Below are 21500 nucleotides of genomic sequence, written 5' to 3'. Positions count from 1 at the left end.
GGGGGAGAGGCGGGGCCGGCGGCCTCCCGCGCCGGAAGAGGAAGTCTGGGACACCGGAAGTGCGGGCATTCTGGGTAATTTGCTATTTACTTCCTGCGAGAGAAGGTTGTGGCTCCTTCATTCGCTGTTCTTCCGTGGGAGAAGATGGCCCTGGAGACGGTGCCGAAAGACCTGCGGCATCTGCGGGCTTGTTTGCTGTGTTCGCTGGTCAAGGTGTCTGTGGGGGACCTGGTTGTACGGGCGATGGGGGACCAAGCTGGGGGAAAGTTGGGTGGAACAGGGCTACGGGAAGAGTGAAGAGAGAAGTCAGGTCCAGGACACAGGGGGTGGCAGGGGAACGTGGGAAGCAGCAGGAGGCCATGGTTTAAGTCGGTAGGAACGCAGGCAAGTCTTGCAGCCGTGGGCATGGGCGTTCTCACATGCCTTTGCAACTTCAGCTCTCAGCACAGGCCTGACCCTTTACAGACGTTCAGTGAACTTCTGTTGGAGCCGAAGGACATTAGGAATTGGAGGAGGGTGGGGATCTGCAGCTGAGGGAAGGACATTAGGAATTGGAGGAGGGTGGGGATCTGCAGCTGAGGGAGTAGTCGGAGAAGGTACCTGACCCCAAGGAGATTTAGGGAAAGGAATAGGTAAAACGCAATTGGGAACAAGAGAAGAAGGATTGTGAGAGTGGAACTTAGGAAAGGGGCTGTAGGAATGGTGGGTGGGGGACCTGATGAGACAGAACCAACATAGGGAGTCTTGTACTTGACCAGGTAAAAGTATGGAGAAAGCTGTTTTTTCTTTTCGCCTTGTTCATGCTCACCTCTCTCCTTTTTTCCCCCTCCCAGACTATAGACCAGTTTGAATATGATGGCTGTGACAATTGTGATGCATACCTTCAGATGAAGGGTAACCGAGAGATGGTATATGACTGCACCAGCTCTTCCTTTGATGGGTAAGCCCTTTAGATTGCTGCATTCATTCTTTTACATTACCCGCATCCCACCAAGTAAATGTGGACAGACTCTTGAGACCCTAATCCTAGTTGGTCTCAAAGTTATTTTGAGACACACTAGTCCTATGCTGTCCAGTACAGTAGCCACTAGCCATGTGTGGCATTGAGTACCTGAAATGTGGCTAGTCCAAATTGAGATATGCTTACCTGTAATATGTACACTGGATTTCAAAGACTCAGCACAAGGAAAAAGAATGTAAAATGTCTTGACTTTTTTTGTTTTAATCACATGCCAGAATAATAATACTTTGAATATGTTGGGTTAAATGAAATATATTATTGAAGTTAATTTCACCTTTTGTCTTTACTCCTTTAACATGGCTACAGAAAATTTTAAAAATGACTTGCATGGCTTTCATTATATTTCCACTGGACAGGTCTTCACTAGACTATTAGCTCATTGCTGATAGGGACTGTTTATGTCATGCACCATGACCTGGCATAGGGCCTGGAAGGTGGTGGATACTTAATACACATTTGTTGAATGTATGAAGATCCTTTTTGAAAATGAAGGGTAAATTTTGGCCCCAAAGCTGATGCTTTTAGATATCTCTAAGAGGCCCTAAGAGAAAAGTTTTCCCTTGGTGAGATTGCCCAGTGGGGGGAAGGGGAATGAGAGAAGTGTAAGTGGCTAGGTCTCAATTTTCCTTCCCCAAGGGAGGAGCTAGAGGGCAGTATTCTTCGGGGGTTAAGTTTCTTTTGGTTTCTAGGCCAATTAAGGGTCTACATGCAAACTGGGCCCAAACCAGTGCTTGCTAAAGTTCCTTCAAGGTGGACCAACTTCATTCCTCCTTTGTTTGCCTTTAAGGAAGAGTAAAGGATTGAGCAAAACAGATGTTGTCATGGAACCTTTACTTTGTACATATGTACACATGCGTGTGCACACTCAGATACTCCAGTTCTTTCATTCGTTAGCACTGTTACCATCCAGTGCTAACAAATGAATGGACTCCCATCTGTGGCTGCTGTGAGAGACGGCAAGAGTTACACAATGAGATACTTACAAGTAAGAGAGACACTGTGTAAAGTTTCATATGTTAGGATTTTGGTTTTTTTTTGTTTAAAATCTGGTAAAATATACATAAAATTTTTTTGCCATTTTTAAGTGTAGAATTCATTCAACGGCATTAAATATATTCATATTTTTGTGCAACTATTACCACCATCTATCTCCAGAACTTTTTTTTTTTTTTTTGCCACACTAGGGATCAAACTTGCGCCCCCTGCATTGGAAGGGTGGAATGTTAACCACTGGACCGCCAGGGAAGTCCCTCTGGAACTTTTTTCATCTTCTCATTTCCTCCTCCCCGCAGCCCCTGGCAACCACCATTTTACTTTCCCTGTGAATTTGATTAGTCTAGGTACTTCCTGTAAGTGGAATTGTACAATATTTGTCCTTTTGTGATTGGCTCATTTCACGTAGCATAATGTCTTAAAGGTTTATCCATATTGTAGCATGTGTCAGAATTTCCTTTTTAAGCTTAATAATATCCCATTTTATGTATATACCAAATTTTATTTATCTGTGCATCTATTGATGGACACGTGGATTGCTTCTACCTTTTGGCTGTTAGGAATAATGCTACCATGAACATGGCTTTACAAATACCTGTTCAGGTCCCTGCTTTCACGTCTTTGGGGTATATATCCAGAAGTGGAATTGCTGGATTATTCTCTGTTTAACATTTTGAGGAACTGCGATACTGTTTTCTATAGCAGCAGCATTTTACATTCCCACCAGCAGAGTACAAGGGTTCCAGTTTCGCCACATCCTTGTCAGCACTTGTTACTTTCTTTTTTGTTTTGTTTTTGATAATAGCTGCCCTGTTGGGTGTGAAGTGGTATCTTATTATGGTTTTGATTTGCATTTCCTTAATGATTAATGATGTTGAGCATTTTTTATGTGCTTATTGGCCATTTATATATCTTCTTTGGAAAAAAGTCTCTTCAAATATAATTCAGTTATAAAAACTTGGAAATAACTACAGCTTCTAAGCAAGAAGTGTCTGAGGACTCCATCTTTGGGCCACGGTTCTGGGTTTTACGTTAAGTGACAACTCTGATATTGTTAGTGTCTTACTAAAGGATTGTCAGAGTGTTCTGAAGCATGCTATGTTCAATTAAAAAACAAAAGGTTATGACCATTTATCAGAGTCTGGGCATAATAGCTGCACGTGTCCAGGTTAAGCTGTCATTGTCTTCGAGTTCCTTAAGAGTTGAGTTGATGATGAGAACTGAGCAAGTAGAGTTTTTTGCCCATTTTTGAATGAGGTTTTTGGTTTTTTGTTGTTGAGCTGTAGGAGTTATTTATGTATTCTGGTGCATATTAGGATTTGAAGAGTGAGTATATCAAAGGCTAAAGGAGATCAGAGGAGGGCTTGATGAACTCAGCCAGAAGTGGAGGAGATAGCATATGAGTCAGGCTCTTAATTAAGGAAAGAAGTACAGGATTTTTGAGGAGGTTGAGATGAGAGAAAGGTAGAAAAAGCATTCTAAACAAAGGGACTGACCTGAGCAAAGGCATGGGGTGGGAAAACCAGGGTATGTTTGGAGAATGGTGGGAATTCTGTTTAGGTTAAATCATAAGGTTGGATAACAGACACTGTAAGGCTGGAAGGATAGATTGTGAAGGACAGAGGAGAATATACTTTTGGTGAGGAGAACAGCCTGCATACGTGCCTACCCCAGGTTGGTCTGCCGGGCCAGGGCAAGTATTACCCTACCTGCCACCCCTGGAGGTGGGGTCAGTTCCACTCAAAGCATATGGCTGAGAATGTAGGATTTGGATGGGGAGGGAGGCTTCCCAAATAAGAATCCAGGATTGCTACCAAGAGAAGGGGGAATGGATACTGAGGAGGCAGTCAACAAACACCAGTGCCTAGTACAGATCTGTCACAGGAGGCAATCAGTAAGTATTTGATCGAATGGGGGAATGACAAAAGTGACCTCTGTAGCTTCTTTTTTTCTTTTTTTTTTTTAATTGGGGTATAGTGACCTCTGTAGCTTCTGAAAGCACCTGAAGCTTACCTGTCATGCTCAGTAGCAGGCTCTGGCCCTTGCGTAGCCTCTGTTGCCTGTGCTCTGGGATTAGAGCTACCCTGAGAAGAATGATTAGGATAATAAAGGAGAGCTAATGTTTACTTAGCACCTACTCTGTGCTAGGGTTTTTCATGTATTAGCTCAACCTTCTAGTTTCACCTTATTGATGAAATTCTGAGGGAGGTCTCCATACGTGTGTCAGGCTGTACAGCTCATTAAAGGCAGAGCTTGCTTAAGTCTAACTTGTTTCTAGTAAGAGGACCCATTGTTTTGACTCACCCTCCCCTTTGCACTAGGCTCCAGCGCTCAGTGGTTGTGTTGGTCGTAATCAGTAATGCTATCTACCTCAAAAGCTGTCCCATTTCCCAGGGAATCGGTAGGCGAAGGATGCTTTTGAGCATGGCGAGATGGTCTTTGGGGGATGATGACTGACCTGTGAGTGGTGGGCCAGGGACATAAGTGCAAAGGACCTTTGTCAGTACTAGCTCTGAGTCAGTCCCTTCCCAGCACTAGAAGTTAGTTTCCCCAGCTTTCTGGTAGAAACTCAATACTTGGCTTTTTCCTAGGTTTCCTCTCCCAGAACTGTTGTGCTGGCTGGGAACAGAGTAAAGCAGGGGAGGGGGCAGTTCCCTTGGTCTCTCTGTTCTCTAGTAGAGGCAACTCAGGCTGACTCTCTGTTTCTTTCCCCTTTCTAGAATCATTGCGATGATGAGTCCAGAGGACAGCTGGGTCTCCAAGTGGCAGCGAGTCAGTAAGTGTCTCCCTGTCTCTTTATCTTGGCCTGGTTGTGTTGTCAGGGCCAGGGTGTGGGTGGGGGAGTCTTCAATCAGTGGGTAGGTGGCCCCAGAGTGAGAACGATGGGGTTGGAGGAAAGCCAAGGAAAGTGTCCTGTGTCCTGTCATTTAACACTTAGAGCCAAAAGAAGTGATTGCTCTTCTCTAGGAGTTGGCGGCATTTCTTTCATTTTTAGCTTAAGCTTCCATTTGGTCTTTAGTTGTAACTCACTCTTAAACTGCAGTCTCTTTTCTTCTCTTTCAGGTAACTTTAAGCCAGGTGTGTATGCAGTGTCAGTCACTGGTCGCCTGCCCCAAGGTAATAATAATCATAGTAATGGCCAGTGTTCATTTACTGCGCCAAGCTCTATGGAAGTTTCTTATGTGAATTAATGCCAGTCCTCACAACTCTGTGAGGGAAAGCAAATCTCAGAGAGGCTAAATAACTTGTCCAAGGTCACCCAGCTAGTAAGTAATGACCCAGAATTTGGGGACCCAGGCATCCTGGCTCTAGAACCCTTGCTTTTGACAACTACAATGTGTCTCTCTTTTTCTTCTCATTCTTAACCAAGTCATTGCCAAGCACTTGCCTGGATCTTCAAGGGTGACAAGTCAACCACGCAGTTCGGTTGATGAGCAGTCCAGGAACTCCAGTTTGCTTAGAGCACGCCACCCCTTCCCCTCACCAAGTGGTACCCGAGGGACCTTTCTTATCTTCTGGAGTCTTCCTCCCTCACAGAGCTGTTTCTTTTCATGCTGCAGGAATTGTGCGGGAGCTGAAGAGTCGAGGAGTGGCCTACAAATCCAGAGACACAGCCATAAAGACCTAGCAAGATGCACGGCCGCCAGCGTCTTTGCTCCTCGTCTCTGCCTCTGCTTATTTTTTGTTGTGAAACTAAATGGGCAGAACTTCAAATATGTGCCGCCCTCCGATTCTGAGATTCAGCAGACTGTTGAGAGAGCAGCACAGTGTGTCCCTGGGCCATTTTACCTTCTCTGGACTGCTGTGGGGTGGGAGTGGTTTGGGTTGGTGGATTAGCGGAGACTGAATTCATGGGGAGTAGGATGCTGGCCTTGCTACCCACAGCCCGGGGCTGCGCCCTTGCGCATGGGCAGGACTCTTGGTCAGATGCCAGCAAACATGAACCCCTAGGAATGCTCTGAAGCCCGTAACAGATGCCTTGCCTCCCTCTTCCTTTGTCTTAACTGGGCACAGTAAGAACTCGTTGCCCAGTAAGCATCTTCCCAGAGCAGCAGAGGCCCTTCTGCTCCTCTTTATCTGTCTCTGAGCCGCCAGGATTGTAGCCTTTCTAGTGAGCTTCCCTGGGTCTCAGCGGTCTGCTGTCCTGAGTCTAGGCAACCCCGTCAGCCTGGTAGTCCTGGTGTCTGGTGGTTGCAGCCTGCTGCCCTCTAGACCTGGCGCAGCAGGTGTCCCTTGAAGAAATCCTGAGGCTTCTTCGTATTACTTGCCCTTGACCATGTTTAAAACCTTTTTTTTCCTTCTTTGTTTTCTTCTTTTTTCTATTCTTCCTATACCTTAGGCCCACCAGTGACGCCCATGACCCGCCCCTCCCCTACTTTCCTGCGTTTCCCTAACTGGAGACCCTCAGGTTGCTGCTGGGTCTTGGTCTGGCTAGTTCGTGCCTCTCCTTTTCTCTCTGGCCTAGTAAGAGGGCCTTGAGTGATGTCACGGTATTGGCCAAGGTGAGTTATTTGTTTTGGAATTAAATATTTACCATAAATTCTCATTTACTTAAATTTCCACAGAAATTCCTGTTAAGTGTCCCCATTTTTATTTCCCTAAGTTTCTTGTTCCCCATCTGCAAAACGAAAGTGATTACATCCTGTTTACCTCAGGATTTTTGTGATTATAAAAATAAAGCAATGTGAAAATTCTGTAACTTAAGTTTTATGAAAGGTAAAACTCATTTGCTCTCCTTTATCAGTCATTCTTCAGTATATGCAGCACGTATACATACAATCCGCCGAAACAGTGGGGGAAGTGCCTGGAACGGCGCGCAGGCGGAGCTCTGACTCGGGCGCGGGCGCCTGCGCTGGGCTTCTGGCGTCTTAGCCGCCTGGTGTTGCTAGCGAGTCAGTGTCTCCTGTTACCTGTGACCTGGACGGTGTGGGAAGGAGGCAGAGACGCTGCCCCTCCGGTGACCCTCCCAGGCCCAGGGGAGGAAGCTGGGACTGGCGCAGGCGCTCGTGTCACCACTCACCGGTCCTGTCAGTCAAACCAGAACCGTTGTCTCTGACGCCTTCAAGCCCAGGGAGGGTCTGTTAACCCCAGTCCCAGCTGAGCTTTTCCAGGACTTTCCCAGCCCGGCACGCTGAGCTCCAGGGGTGGCGGTTTGTGTCGTTCAGTTTCAATCCGAAAGGAGCCTTGGGAAACAACCCCACCGGGCCAGAGTTTACGTCCCGGAGGGAAGACGTGGGTGTTAGCAAGAGTGCCGGGGCCCCGCAGCCGACACCCAACTTTCACTGGCTTCCTCAGAAAGCCCCTTGGAAATCCCCAGCCGCCGTCCCGCGCGTCTGACCCGGACGTGGCTGCTCGGCGACAATGGAAACAGTTGCGGGGGGCGGGGACAAGAGGGGCTGTGCGCAGATAACCACACTCAGGCCGCCTCAGCCCCACACCCGGCGGCGCCCCAACTGTCAGCCTCGCCGGAAGCGGAAGACAGGCTCTGGCGGCTGTGGGGGAGGGCGGCCGGCCGCAGTGCCCGGGTCTCAGGCTCCGTGCGCCCCGCCGCCTCTGCCGGGCGCTCGGCGGACCAGACGGCCGCCGAGGCGCTGGAGTCCTGTCCCCTGCGGGGAACCCTGAGAAGCTGAAGCACGGACCGTTGCCTCTCTCCCCGCGAGTGAGCGGCGCTGTGGGCGAGGGGAGGTTTCGGGCGCCGGCGTCCCCGTGCATGAGGGCTGCGCCCCGCCTGGGAGCCCGTCGAAGTCTCAGCCCCATTGTGACTGCTGAGGTCCCACATCTGCCCGAAGCTCTCAGTCTCCTGCGTAGTAGTCTGGCTTCTCTCCTTGAGCAAGGCGAGGCTCTCCCCGGTTCAACAAGGGCAGACTCAAGTCACAAACAGTAGTGGCCCGGCTGCCTTCCCCCTGCCTGCCTGTTCCTCATTCTTCACCCGCTGCCCACCACAGGCCGTGGGGTTAGGGTCTCCCCAAAACGGAGGGGCTAACCGGCAGTGCGTGCAGCCTCCAGCCCAAAGCAGGGGTTGGTAGCTGATAGAACAAGGGTCAGAACATTCTGGTCTTGGAGGGAGCGGTTCTCCCAAGAGTAATGGGACGGGCTGGTGAGGGCCTAAACTCAGGCTGGGCTCTTCAGGTTTACGGACTGAGGCCTCACTCCTCCGGCATGGCCATTGCCTTCATGGTGCCAGCCTGTCTATAACCTGCTGTTAATTCTCAAGTCCCCTTCCTGACACCTGGGGTGTGTGTGTGTAAAAGGGACAGGTAGAAAATGTTTAAGAACAGACTAATAACATCTCACTTTGTCTGGAAGTCTGGTTCATGCTTGGTATCCGTAAAGCCTTTCATTTAAATAGCATTTTACAAGTTGACAAGGGGGCTTTCACATCCATTATCTTATTTGATCCCCAAAAGCCCCTGTGCCAAAGTTAACATCCTTAGGTAATGATGCAGAGGCTGAGGCTCAAAGAGTTAAAGCGACTTGGCCATGATCAAGTAGTGGAGGCTTAGCTCAAGACATGCCTTGCCCACCCCCGGTTTAGGGCTGCGTTCTGACATAGTTCTCCCCAAACGCAGCAGCTTTGCTCCCTTCATGATTTTTCCACAGAACCAGCAAGCTGCATGTGCCTGCGCACTGAGCCGCCCCAACCCCCCTACTCCCACCACCTACAATCGCTAGGTCTCAAGTCTAAAACTAGCCGGAGAGGGGGAGGCAGAGTGGGGAAATGGCCAGAGAGGAGAAACTCGGGATTTACTCAAGGATCCCTGTGCAGAGCATCGGGAAACTGGTCCAGTCCTCCAATTCCTGCCTGGCTGCATCTTCTGTTCCATTCCATCAGCTCTTGGGTACCTGCTGGCCTGTGCCAGGTCTCTCCAACCTCTCCTGCTTTTTTTCTACTCGCCACCTTCCTCCACCTGCAGCCCAGTTATGGCCCCTTCACACTCCGCTGGAACTAGCGGCAGTGTCCCTGCCTCTCAGCCCTGCTGCTTCCACCACCCACTAGCCCTGACTTTTCTAAGTCACTTTACTTCTCTAAAAGAAGTTTCCTCTTCAAAAAAAATGCAGTTGACAAAACTCTGGTGTTAGTTGACAGGATAGTGGTTACTTGTGAAAGGTGGGGTGGAGAAGGGCATGAGGGGCCCCTGGTTATGGTCTGCTTTTGATCTGGATGCTAGTTACATAGGTCGATTCACTTTCTGGAGATTTACTGAGTTATACACTCACGATTTGTTCCCTTTTCTGTTTGTCCGTTATACCTGAAATAAAAAGTTCGCTTAAAAATGCAGTTGGCAGTTCTTGTCTTAGGATAGTTTTGAGAATCAAATACAGTCATTTAGGTAAAAGCAGTTTGAAAGCTGTAAACTACTAAGTCTATCTAAGAGATTGTCATTCAAAGTTGTCCCCGTCTAGATAAGTTCTAGGTAAGAAGGTCATCACTCTAGCCTTCTTGGGCAATAGATGTTCAAATGTATCTATCATTGGCAAATATATCAAAACTGAAACATTTTTCTTCAAGCACCATGGCTTTTTATCTTAATCTCTCTTTCTGTTCTTTCATTTTTATGACCTAAGTTTTATTTATTTTTTTAATATATACTTCCTTTCTATTCGGCTATGAGATTGTGAATGCGATTTAACCTCTACTTGGCTTAAAGTCATTGTTATAAAACCTCCATTTTTGTATCATGTGGTGAAATGGTTCTGGGACTAATTATTTCTCTACCTCTTAGATTCATGTCAGCCTGTCAGCTGTCACTTCTGCTGCTCATGTGTGGCTGTCCCCCTTCCGGTCTTGTCTGAACCAGGAGATTAGCCATGCTGGTAAAAACTGCTGTTGGGTGAGCCAGTAAGTCTTGGACTGAGGAAGAAAGCACATGGCTGTCTGCCTGGGCCTTGGGGCTCAGAGGCCTTCACCATTGGGAGGGGAAGGTCTGGAGTGTCGGGGCAGAGGAAAGACCCTGCAGAGAAGGCAAGGGCTGGGAGAGTCATGACTTAAGCCAGCCCCTCACTTGATGGGTGAGAAAACTGAGCCCCAGAGTCAGGGGTCAGCCTGCCCTCAAGAGGGGGTCACTGCTACTTTGTATGTCCTCCACTGCCTGGCTCAGCGCCTTTTGCCTACAGATGCTTGTGTTTCTGTTTGCTTTTAGACCCCAGGAAGCAGGAACTGAGTGCAGAGAAAACTCTGCCCTGGGCTGCTGGCTCCTACATGCCAGATCCTCTGAGAATATGAGAGAAAACATCTCCCCTCTAGACCTTGGCATTCGTAGTCTCAACACTCCCCCCGAAGTGGAGGGCAGGCATTACGGGGTCACGGACAGAGGACTTGAGGCCCAGGGGTCCGTCCCACAGCAGAGGGAGGCTTGTGCCTCTTAGAAGTCAGGGAGCCGGAAGGCCCCGTTTCAAGACCCTGTGCTGCTTCCTGCCTGTGCTCTCTCCTTCCTCTATACTGAGTCTCATGCTCCAGAGAGAACTTGGGGGAAGATAAGGAACAGCTTCAGATGCCAGGGTGGGGAGACCCCAGCTTCCATCCAAAATGGAGCCCTCATTCCTTCTTCCCCAAACCCAGCAACTGCCACCCTTTCAACCCCTCCTCCAAGCCCGGAAAATACCTGGAAGGAAGTGAGTGCTCTGGGCCACTAGCCGGAAGAGGGGGTTTAACTGTCACCTGGTCCCTGGGGGCTTGAGTGGCGGAGGGCAGAGGGGAAAATGCAAATCCATGCTTGGGAGAGAGAAGAACTGCACGGAGAGGAAGAGGGTGGCAGCCAAGGCCCAGCCTTCCTCTGGGGCTTGTGGGCCCAACAGGCGCTGGGGAGGCCTGAGGCAAGGGAGTGATCACAGGCCCTGGGAGAAGCCAGCAGCTGCCCCCCCCCCCGCCCCCGCCCCATGCAGGCAGCTGCCGTCGTCGGGGCACTGGCACTTTCTCTGGGCAGCCGAGTAGACTCACTTCCTCAGCCCTGCACCTCCGGGGAGCAGGGAGATGGGGCGGGGTCTGGAGTTCCGTGGAGCCAGGTGGGAAGATGAGGAGATGGGGGAGGTCGAGGTGGGCGCTTTGCATCACATTTCCATGACTGAGTCTGAGGAAAGCGTGTCTGTTGCTTCTGCAGCAGGAGGGACTAAGCTTAGACTGGAAGGACCCCTCTGGCCTCCGCACCGCTCCTCCCCCTACCAGAGGCCAGAACTGGGAACCACGTGGTGTCCCTGCAAAGGGATCTTTCACAGCCACTGGGAGGCAAGAGTAGAGCGAGAAGCAGCCCTTGGGCTAGTGCTTCCACGATAATAATTTGTTATATCAGTATGACAATTACCAGGTTCAAAAACTGGCCACCTCCATTATTGCATCTGATCCTCAGTGCCATCCTGTGGGGCATTATTTCCCTTTCACAGATGAGAAAACTGAGTTTCAGTTACATCATTTGCCCAAGGTCAGCGGCCAGGCAAGTCTGGACTGGTGCTTCGGCCCAGCCATCCCTTATGGCGTCCCTTCGGTTCCGCTGTGGCAGCTGGGGATCCAGGGCCCATAACTGGGGCAGGGGTGAGAGCTAGTTCTTCCTTTTGCCCCCTTGACCCCCGCCTGCAGGTGGGGCTCTTGGGGGTTGGGTCTGCCATCTGCAGCGCTAAGGACTTTGGGGATGAAGGTCTCAGCAACTCCTCGTGCTCACTCACCCTTGGACCCTTCCTGGAGGACCTGGGCCTCTGGCCCCGTCCCCTCTCCTGTTTTGCCCCCGGACTCTCACCAGCACCAACCCCCCAGCCGCAGCCCCAGGATGCAGCTGCCCGTGCCCCATTGGCCGGCCTGGGAGCATTTGCCCTTATTTGGCCAGGCCGCTCCAGGCCGCCTCCACCCCCAGCCCAGCCCAGGCAGGCTTGTCTCTCTCACTTCGTCTTTTTGAGGTTTGGCTATGGGGCCCTGGCGGGCATCGCTTCAAACGCACTTTCTGGTTGAGTCACTTTTTAACGGCTCCAGTGCTGGGAGCTGCTGCGGCTGCTGCTGCACAAGTGGCCCCCAGCCTTCGTGGCCCCAGCCTTCGTGGCCTCCAGCCTTCCTGGCCACCTCCCCCACCTGACTGCCTTAATGGACTCCGAGGGAAGGAGCTGGGGCGGCCCTTCACTGCTGGGTTCTGCAGACCACTTGGTTACCCATTTAGACACCTCTGCTGCCCCCACCCACAAGCCTGGGGCCTGGGAAGTCTGCCCTGAGCTCCTCCCACTGCTTTTTCCAACCCCCTTCTCCAACTGGGCTTGTGAGCAGACAAGGCTGCATCTCCACTGTCTGCTGAGTATCCACAATGAGGTCCGCCAGGCCTGGTCCTCTGGGGGACTTTGGACTGAGTCCCTTAGGGAAAAAGAAATGGGTTGCAGGCTGTTGGCTGATTTTCAGGAGGGTGAAACTTAACCTCACTGAGTTTCCGTTTCCTCATCTCTGAGATGGGGATACCATCGTTTACATCACTGGGTCAGCATGATGATCAAACGAGGTTTTATAAAGTCCTCTAGACGCCTTGGCTTCTGTCCTTCCCCACCCCACCCCAGCTCAGCATGTAGAACATGGAGGTGAATAAAGAAACAGCTCAGGGTAGTTCACGGAGCAGTCCTCACGTTGCTCTCTGTTCTTTCCACCCCTCACCTTCTGCTTTTCCAGGTGCCCCTGGGATGTGAGGACTGCTGTGGAGGGCAGGATGCAGCAGGATGCTGGCAGATAGACAGAGGCGTCCCCCAGCCCTTTGTCCCTGTTCCCAGCCAAGATGAGGGGCAGATTCTACTGGAGATCTCTTCCCAGCCACCTGCCTTCTCTGAGCTGTGGGAGGTCTGCCCTTGAGCCCGCTGGGGAAATCCATGGGAAGGTCTTGGAACATAGGCCTTGCTGCTTCCTCCTCCAAGATGCTTGCTCTTGGGGACTTCCTGACTACAAACAGGTCCTTTGGTCAAACTCCTCTTCAGTTTTATAGATGAAGAAGTAAGGGCTGGGAGCTGGGGGAGCAGATCCAAAGTTACACTGTAAATAGCCGTAGGGTGGGGACTGGACTCCTAGTCTCCTACCTCCTAGTTTTGCCCTCTGTTTCGTGGTCCTGATGTTGGGGGTAGGTAGTTAGGCTGATGAGAGATCATAGTGGGTTCCAGGCAGGGATGACCTGACTTGGTCCCACTCTTGGGGGACACACACACACACACACACACACAGTTTATTTGTAGCAGTTAAAACTGGAGCAGGTGCAGCTCTGCAACTTAAACCAGGCAAATTTGTACCTTTGTGTGGAGGGAGCCAAGAGGGAGTTTTCTCTCATTTCCTTCCTGTGTCCCTAGGAGATCCCAGTGGAGGACGCCTCTGGTTTCATGGCCACTCCCACAGCAGTGGTCGGGGTGGTCTTCTTCCTCACACCCACACCCCCTTTCCTACCCAGCCCACCCTGCCTCTTTCTAGATGCTGTGGACAAAACCCTGAACCTGGCCCTAACTTGCTTTGTGACCTCAGGCTGCCTTGTGCCTCTCTCTGGTCTTGCAGCTCAGCTTCCTGACTCAGGTCAGTTTGCTGCCTGATCTTGCTGCTTAAAAGGCCTTGGATACTATGAACCAGAGAGCTGAGCCAGACCCCATGCCAGAGCAGAGCTGGCCTCCCAGGGTGCGCTGCAGCTGCCTCTTGCCGGGGTAGCACAGGAGAGCATGAGGTTCAACTTGGAGCGTGTCTGGGCAGTGCAGGCAGGACTGAGGGCAGAGCGTGCCCACCCTCCTTGTCTGGAGGCCTCTCAGCATTCCTGGGGCCCACCCCACAACCACCCCCCAGGCTCTGGGATGAGGCAGGGGCCTTCCTCGGTGCCGACATGACCTCTGCCAGGGACACAGGCTGTCTTAGGTTCTTGAGGCGCTTCCATTTCTCAGCACCTGCTTCCCTCGGTGGCCCCCCCTCCCAGGGAGGGCGGCCAAAGGTCCTAACGTTTGGGGCTATCGACTCCCATTGTCCTTAGCCCCGTTGTGTAGTGCTGGGGGCTCAATTTACCTCCTTTGTGGCCAGGCCCGTCCCCCAGCCTTGCTCGCTGCAGGGCGGGCCGCTCTGCCTCTGACTTCCTGTTTGTGCGCGGTGGGCCCTGCGGCTTCTCTCTTGTTGTCTCCACACCAGGCAGGTTATCTGGGCTGCCATCTTCGCCTGCCTGCCGAGTACGGGCCCCAGGCCTGTGCAGCTGGAGGGGAGGCTTCGTTTTCTTCTCCACCTTCCTGTGCAGACGAGACCCTCGCCTTTCTCCCATCCTCTGGGCCTGCTCTCCCTTGCAGGTGTTAGGCCTCCAAAAGACCATTTGCTCCCCGTTTCTCCTCCTTGCCCGGTCAGCTTCCGCCCTCTCTATCTCCTCTCCTTCAAAACCCTCTTCCATCCGTACTCCAGGAAGCCCTCTCTGATGGACCCCTGTGACTCTGAGGCCACCACTGCAGCATCTGTTAGTCTAGCCCCATAGGCCCCTCAACCCCACCCAGGACTACTATGCTCTTATTGCTACAGTTTTGTGAGCTGTCGGGATGTATGGAGGTGTAGGCATGTGCTCTGCATCACCTGTCTGATCCAGGGCTCGCTCCAGTAAGAACCCCCGTCCCCATTAGGCCTGAAGCCTTGCACCTGCTTTAGGTACGCGCTGCTCACTCACACCAGCCAACGAAGCTCCCATGCCCTGCATGTGTATCTGTGTCTTGCCTATCAGACTGGGGGGCCCTGAAGACAGGGCTGTGTCCTTTTCTCCTCAGGTTCACCTTTACCTGCCCACAGCCCCAGCTTGGCACACAAAGGTGGCTGTCCCCAAGGTCGGTGAGGTGGGGTGAGGCTGGGGATTAGGAGCCCGGAGCCCTCCCGGAGGCCAAGCCCAGGCCCAGCAGCCTCAGCCCCCTGCTCTGGTCCCACTTTGTTTCTGACGCCAGCTGCCCCACCGCTACTCCTTCTTAGCGTGGCCCCTACCGCTTCTCCCCTTTGGCTGTCTCTGAGCAGCTACGAGGAGTGTCAGAACTGGAAAGGACCACGGAGGACACTTTCTAGCAGAGTCCAAGTGAGCCCAGGCTGCCCACTGAGTGCCTGGCTGAGCCCAGACCTGCCACCAAGGGGCAGAGTTTGAAGAATGGACTTGAACTCCTCTCTCCTCCACAAAGAGAGGCCTCCTGTCTCAGGCGCCTCCTCGCTCAGTGACCGGCCATCATCAAGGTTTAGTTTCTCTCATCCTGGGGAACTCTGGAAGCAGGAGTGGGAGCCGTGTCTCTCTCAGGGGCGCCTGTGTTCCGAAGCCACTCCCACCTGCCCCCAGTCACCCCCCCAAGCACGGGCCTCAGATTCCCAAGTGAGCCTTCCTGGGCGTTTCCGGGGAAGAGGCAGGGGGGTCCAGGCGTGTGCAGCGGGCCTTCCTCAAAGCGTATCTGTAGGCCTGAGCTGGGGCGTCGCCCCCAGTGTGTGTGTATGGCTCTGGGCCTGCTGTGCCTCTCTAGAATGGGGACTGTGAGTCCTCTGGGCTCGTCACGCTGCGTGTGTGTGTATGTGTGTGTATGTGTGTGTGTGTATGTGTATCTGTGTGTATGTATGTGTGTGTGCCTGTGTGTATGTATGTGTGTGTGTATGTGTGTCTGTATGTGTGTGTGTGTATCTGTGTGTATGTATGTGTGTGTCTGTGTGTGTATGTGTCTGTGTGTATGTGTGTGTGTGTATCTGTGTGTATGTGTGTGTGTGTCTGTGTGTATGTGTATCTGTGTGTCTGTGTGTATGCATGTGTGTGTGTATGTGTGTGTGTGTCTGTGTGTACGCACGTGTGTGTGTCTGTGTGTATGTGTATCTGTGTGTATGTGTGTCTGTGTGTATGCACATGTGTGTATGTGTGTGTGTGTCTGTGTGTACGCACGTGTGTGTGTCTGTGTGTATGTGTATCTGTGTGTATGTGTGTCTGTGTGTATGCACATGTGTGTATGTGTGTGTGTGTCTGTGTGTACGCACGTGTGTGTGTCTGTGTGTATGCACCTGTGTGTGTCTGTGTGTATGCACGTGCGTGTGGGGGGGGCATGCCCGCGCACAGGCATCCACTGCTCGTCCCTCAGGTTCCCGTTGCTCAGTCACCCAGGCCACGCCTATGGGTCATGCAGCCCCGAGCAGGGCTTCTAGTCCAGTGCTCCTGTTCCACTCACCTGGTGGTTCTTACTGTCTCTGTGTCCTCATCTCAGACCCTGCCCCTTCCTCGTCCTTGATTTTGTTTCTAGTGTCCCTGTTCTCTTGGTTTGAGGCCCAGCAGGGCTGGGGGACAAGTCCAGGGTACGGAGGCCCTGACCCGCCCCCCTCCCCCCCACCCCAACCACCGGCCCCCGGTCCCCGGTCCCTGCCCCAGTTCCACCCTTCCTCAACCCCAGCGTCAGGGTGGAACGAGTGAAAGCCCCAGCCCTTCCAGAAACCGCCTGACCCTGGAAGCTCTGTGGATGGAGAGGCTGGGCCTCAATCTCTCTCCTAGGGGGGAAAAAAAAAATCAGTGTTGGTCTTGGCCTAGGGCATTGAGGACAAACAGAGGAAAAGCAGCCTGTGATGTCACAGAGGAGCAGGCCTCATGGATGGCCCCACCCTGCTCAGGACAGGAGAGAGGCCTGGTTGGGGCTGGTGACTGTTGAGGGACAAGTGCGTCTCTCAGAAGGAAGCTCAGGTCTGACTTGCCGCAGGTCACATGCTGAGGGAGCCTGTGGCAGAGCTGGGCCCCAAAGCCAGGCCCCCTGGCTTCCAGCCTGTGACTCTTGTTTGCTGGGACAAAACACGTCTGCGGTGGTGACTCTAGGGGTGCTTTAGACAGAAGGTCGGGGTGGGGAGGGCGGGCAAGATGCTCACGGAGGAGGGGCCCTGAAGGGTGAGGGTCCAGGAACCCAGGTTACTGCACGACTTTGATATCCTTATCTTCTTATCGCCTAGGGCAGCCACTTCCCCTGCACCCAGGGTCTGGAGCAGTGGTCTGTTAAAGGAGCACTGTCCCATTTCTGGCCAGCTCGCCTTCCTCACCACTGTCTCTTCAGACCCTGCAGGCGAAGGACCCTGTTCCCCGTTCTCTGTCCCATTTAGGGGCCGGGAGATGGATAACAATTTTCCAGGTTGAGGGCTGCTGGTCCTGAAAGAAAGGATGCAGGGAGATTTTCCTCCCTGCTGCTTCCCCCCGATGCCAATCGTCTTCTGGGCCTCTGAATCTGAGAGTTCCCACAGTCTCTGTGGGCCTGACCCGGAATGGGGGACCCAGAGAAGATGCCCGTGGCCTTCTGGGAAGGAGTCACTGGGTGATTCTCGTCCACTCCTCACCGCTTCCCCACCTCCTTACCCCTGGCTCAATCCATTCGTCTTGATTCCAGAGCCAAGCCCACTGAGGGGCTTGGAGAGCCTTGGGGAAAATGTGTGACCCGGACCCAGTTCACCCCAGCCCCCCACCCAGGCCCACACCCTGTTTCCCACCCCCCCAGCTAGGGGCCCTGGGATGGGCAGCTTCCTGCCTTCCCCATGGGGAAAGCGGGGGCGGCATGCAGGTGGGCGGGCCCCGTGCCCACATCCGGTAGCTGCTTAGAACCCCACCTCGGAGCCTCCTTCCCTCCAGTCCTCCAAGCCCCATGGCACCCAGGCCCTGCCCGAGACCCTAGATCTCACCACTGCTCTGCCCTGCCCCCGTATCCCTACAGGCCCTGAGGGAAGCATGAACATCGAGTCTAGTGCCAACGGGCCCACCGGGCCCAAGTGTGACCCCCTGACCGTGCTGAGGGCGCAGACCTGGTCTCCTGCGGGTGGTGCTGGGCGGAGGGGTGACTTTGCGGGGTGCTGAGGACAACCGACTGCCTGGAGGGTACTGTGATGTGCGGGCCCAGAGCCCCGTCAAACATCTGCACCTCTGTGGCCTCTCTGGGCAGCACATTTAGAGGAGCCACGGCCTGGTCTGAATGCCACTGCCGTCCCGAAGGGAAGGGAGTCTTCTGGGCTGGGGTCAGCGGGGTAGGGCTCCAAGAGAGGGTTCTTTTCTTGTGCTGGAATTCAGGCCTCTGTCTTGGGTCCTCACCGAAGGGCCTGGCAGGGAGCCCTTACGTCCTGGGGTCACCCCTGTGGTAGTCCCAGACTCCTAAACTATCCCTGGAGCTGGTGCCATGGGGGAAGGGCAGGCCTGGGGTCCCGGAAGCCACCTGCCCAGGGTGTGTGCGATGTCTCCTCAGCCCCCCTCCCGCCAATACCCAGCCTCGTCTCTGGTTTCCTGTCGGTCTGTCCTCCCCAGGGAGGGGAGGGGCGGCTAATCGGCACCGCGGTGTGGAGGCGGGCTCCAGGACCGTTGGGCGCCCTGAGATCTGACCCACGTGGCCTCGGGGTTATAAGCCCTGCCCGCCCTGAAGGGAACCCCACTTGGGAGCCTGGAGCACAGGGCTTGCTCCCTTCAGCCCGGCAGCGTCAGGTAAGGATCTGAACCTTCACTTCAGCCCCAGCTGGGGCTCCTTGACTCTGGGCCTCAACGGCCGATGAGGGGCTGGGGCCGCAGGCCCTGGGTGGAGATGTGCTCGGGAGGGGCTTCGGAAGCTTGGGTGCCAAAGCTTACTAGCAGAGCTCTAGGCAAAGAGGTGCAAGAGCCCTCAGCTCTATGACTTCTGTGGTGGGCCAGCCCCTCAGGATGCCGGGCCTTGACTTCCCTCTAGACAAGGAGGGTAAAAGGGCTCCTGGCCCCCAGTGAAGAAAGAGGGGTCCAAGGTTTCAAGGGACAAGGGCCGGAGAGTAGGGTGGGGATGGCAGAGGCTGAAAAGTGGGACTCGCTGTCATTGAAAGGTGCTAAGCGCCTCCCTCCACTCAACGTGGTCTCCATCTCTGTCAGGAGAGCCTTGGGCTCCTGGCTGGGGAGCCTCGGGGGTGGGTGGTGAGGGAGTCGGGCCCTGGGCTGCGGAGGAGGCTGGGGCCCCAGGCCTCGGGTCTGACTCTGGAGCGCAGGGCGGGTATGGCTGGAAGGGGTCACCCAGGGGGTCAGAACTGGGGACTAGGGTGAGGCCTCCAGAGTAGCCGTGGTCTCTACCTGATCGTCCCCGAAAGTGGGGGGATGGGGTGGAGCCCGGGGTGGAGCCCGGGGTGGGGGTGGGGAGGGGAGGGAAGAGGGAACCAAAGAGGAAGTGGGGGGAGGGAGGTAGAGGAGGCCGGGTCTGGCGCCATGCTGAGTCACCGCCCACAGGGCCCAGGGCGGGCCCTCGGGGCCACGGGCCGGGCGGGCAGGGCGGCGGGGTCTCAGGGAGCCACGGGCAGGGCTGGGGGCCCTCGAAGCAGGAGTCAGGAGGAGGAGCGGGCGGCCTGAAGAGTACCTGCCGACGGACAGACAGACAGTGCAGTCACCCATAAAGTAGAAAGCACTACTAACAGCACTGGAGGGTGTAGTGTTTCCTACTTTATGGATGAGTGTACTGTGGGCTTCAGAGACCACACCGCCGCCGCCCGCCACCGAATTCCTCCGCGGGACCGCGTGTGACAGGTGAGCCCCTCAGGTGCCCTCCCCACCCCTCCCAGACCCCCGAAAGATCGCCACTGCCCCCCATGGCCTGCCCCTCCTGGTTCCGGCCAACCCGGGAAATGCCGCGTCAGCTCCTCGGCTGCCCCGAGGGCTGGCAGGGTGGACGTCTGGACCTGATGCAGCTGGGGAGAGGCCCCAGTGCAGGCCCAGCCACCAGAGGACAGATGCCAGGATGAGGAAGAGGCGGGAAAGGAGGGGAGATGGAGGGGAGCGGGGGGGGGCGTGCCTGGGACCCCAACACTAATAAAGAATGGACTCTGCTGCTGTTTTGTCTGAGACTCTGTTGCTGGAGTTGCGGGTGGGATGAATGGGCTTAGCAGGCACATGGATGCGGTGGGTACACAGAAGGGCTGGGGGGGGAAACCACTCTCTCTCCTGAGAGAAATGGGTTTGGCTCTGCCTATGAGACCAGAAGAGGGCTCTGGGCCTGGTGGGGCCTCAGCCTGAGGAGGAAGGGCATGCCTGGGCCGAGGACCTCCCTGCAAACCGAGGAAAGTGGGCAGGACTTCGAGGGGCAGGGCTATGAGGGGCCCTCCCGCCTTTTACCCTAGCTCTGGCCCTGCCCTGCTCTCCCCCTGCTTTTCACACCCCCAAACCGAAGGCTGCCTACCTCTAAGTTCTAATCTTAGGAAGTCTAGGGGGTCCTGTTTTTTTTTTTTTTTTTTTTAAACATCTTTATTGGAGTGTAATTGCTTTACAACGGTGTGTTAGTTTCTGCTGTATAACAAAGTGAATCAGCTATACATATACATACATCCCCACATCTCCTCCCTCCTGTGTCTCCCGCCCACCCTCCCTATCCCTAGGGGGTCCTGTTAGTATAAGAATTGGGCACAAACTCACCGTGGCTCGCACAAAAAGCATCTTATATGTAGACAAGGGCACAGCTGCTAATACACAAAGCATACACCAGCACATGAGTGCATTTACACAGAGGACCCCATACACATAAGCTATCAACACATGTATAGGGAATTCCCTGGTGGTCCGTTGGTTAGGACTCTGCGCTTCCACTGCTGGGGGCCCAGGTTCGATCCCCAGTCGGAGAACCAAGATCCCACAGGCTGCGTGGTGCGGCCAAGAGAAAACACACACACACACACACACACATTTACAGTGGTATATATACACGTGACATGGCCGGCATGTCACACAATGACACCCAGGATATACCCACACTCAGGACACATACATCTTCAATAGTACACACACACGCAGTGATATAAACACATATGATGTGTGTCACAGATAAAAGAGCATACGAATACACACATGGTGACATTCACATAATAAACACATTGGTTCCGTACACATACGCATATAATGACATGTTCATACACGATAAATATACAATAGAGACATGGTGATATATATATCTAGATATATAGATATCAGTAAAACCATGTCATTTATGTCATTACATATTCTCATGACTGTATGAGAGTGTGCCATTATATATTGTGTAATGTCATCCATATACATTTATCATGACATACGTGTTGTAATTTATACACTCACACAATCATAGCCTCACATATACATCCCAGCACATGGCACTGTGGCAAGGAGATATATACACAATGGCACATACACAGAAACATGCATACCTATATACCCAATGAGACCCATAGACACATAATAGCACACACGCATACATACAAGTATCTGTGTGAGTATGTATGTAAAATAATACAGTGTCCTTCCACATATATAAAGACAAATTTATGTCTATCCTGTATATGTGTACTATACACACACATGCACCCTGACATAAACATCAGCGACACACATCATGCAGTGGTGCACATATTGATCTGTACACTGATTTAGGGAAGTGAGGAGGTCACCTCTTTCTCATGCCCCGCCCCCCTGCCCCCCAACGGTTCCATCAGCTCTGGCCTGGGTGGAGCCCACCGTCCGTGGCTCTGTGGCTCAGTGTGGCTGGTGCTATTCCACAGGGGCACCACACGGGGGCCCCCGACCTTAGGCAAGAC

At 53.4% G+C, this 21500-nt stretch overlaps 1 protein-coding gene across 4 annotated transcripts; it reads left to right on the top strand.

The window, feature by feature from the left end:
• Positions 1–58: 58 nt before the first annotated feature.
• SUPT4H1 (SPT4 homolog, DSIF elongation factor subunit) lies at positions 59–6740 on the top strand. 4 transcript variants are annotated; one of them, XM_082372113.1, is made up of 5 exons: positions 59–213; positions 834–940; positions 4735–4790; positions 5078–5092; positions 5575–6740. In XM_082372113.1, exons 1-5 carry the CDS (start codon positions 145–147, stop codon positions 5640–5642), a joined length of 315 nt encoding a protein of 104 aa, XP_082228239.1. In that variant the 5' UTR covers positions 59–144; the 3' UTR covers positions 5643–6740. The 4 variants fall into 4 exon arrangements, with proteins under 4 accessions (XP_082228239.1, XP_082228238.1, XP_082228240.1 ...); XM_082372112.1 differs by having other exon boundaries at positions 5078–5131; XM_082372114.1 differs by lacking the exon at positions 5078–5092.
• The last annotated feature ends 14760 nt before the right edge of the window (positions 6741–21500 follow it).

Source organism: Balaenoptera borealis (assembly GCF_965194805.1).
Source record: "Balaenoptera borealis genome assembly, chromosome: 20".
NCBI lineage: Eukaryota > Metazoa > Chordata > Mammalia > Artiodactyla > Balaenopteridae > Balaenoptera > Balaenoptera borealis.
The sequence above is the reverse complement of the archived record's forward strand: the minus strand, read 5'-3'. Positions and strand labels throughout refer to the sequence as shown.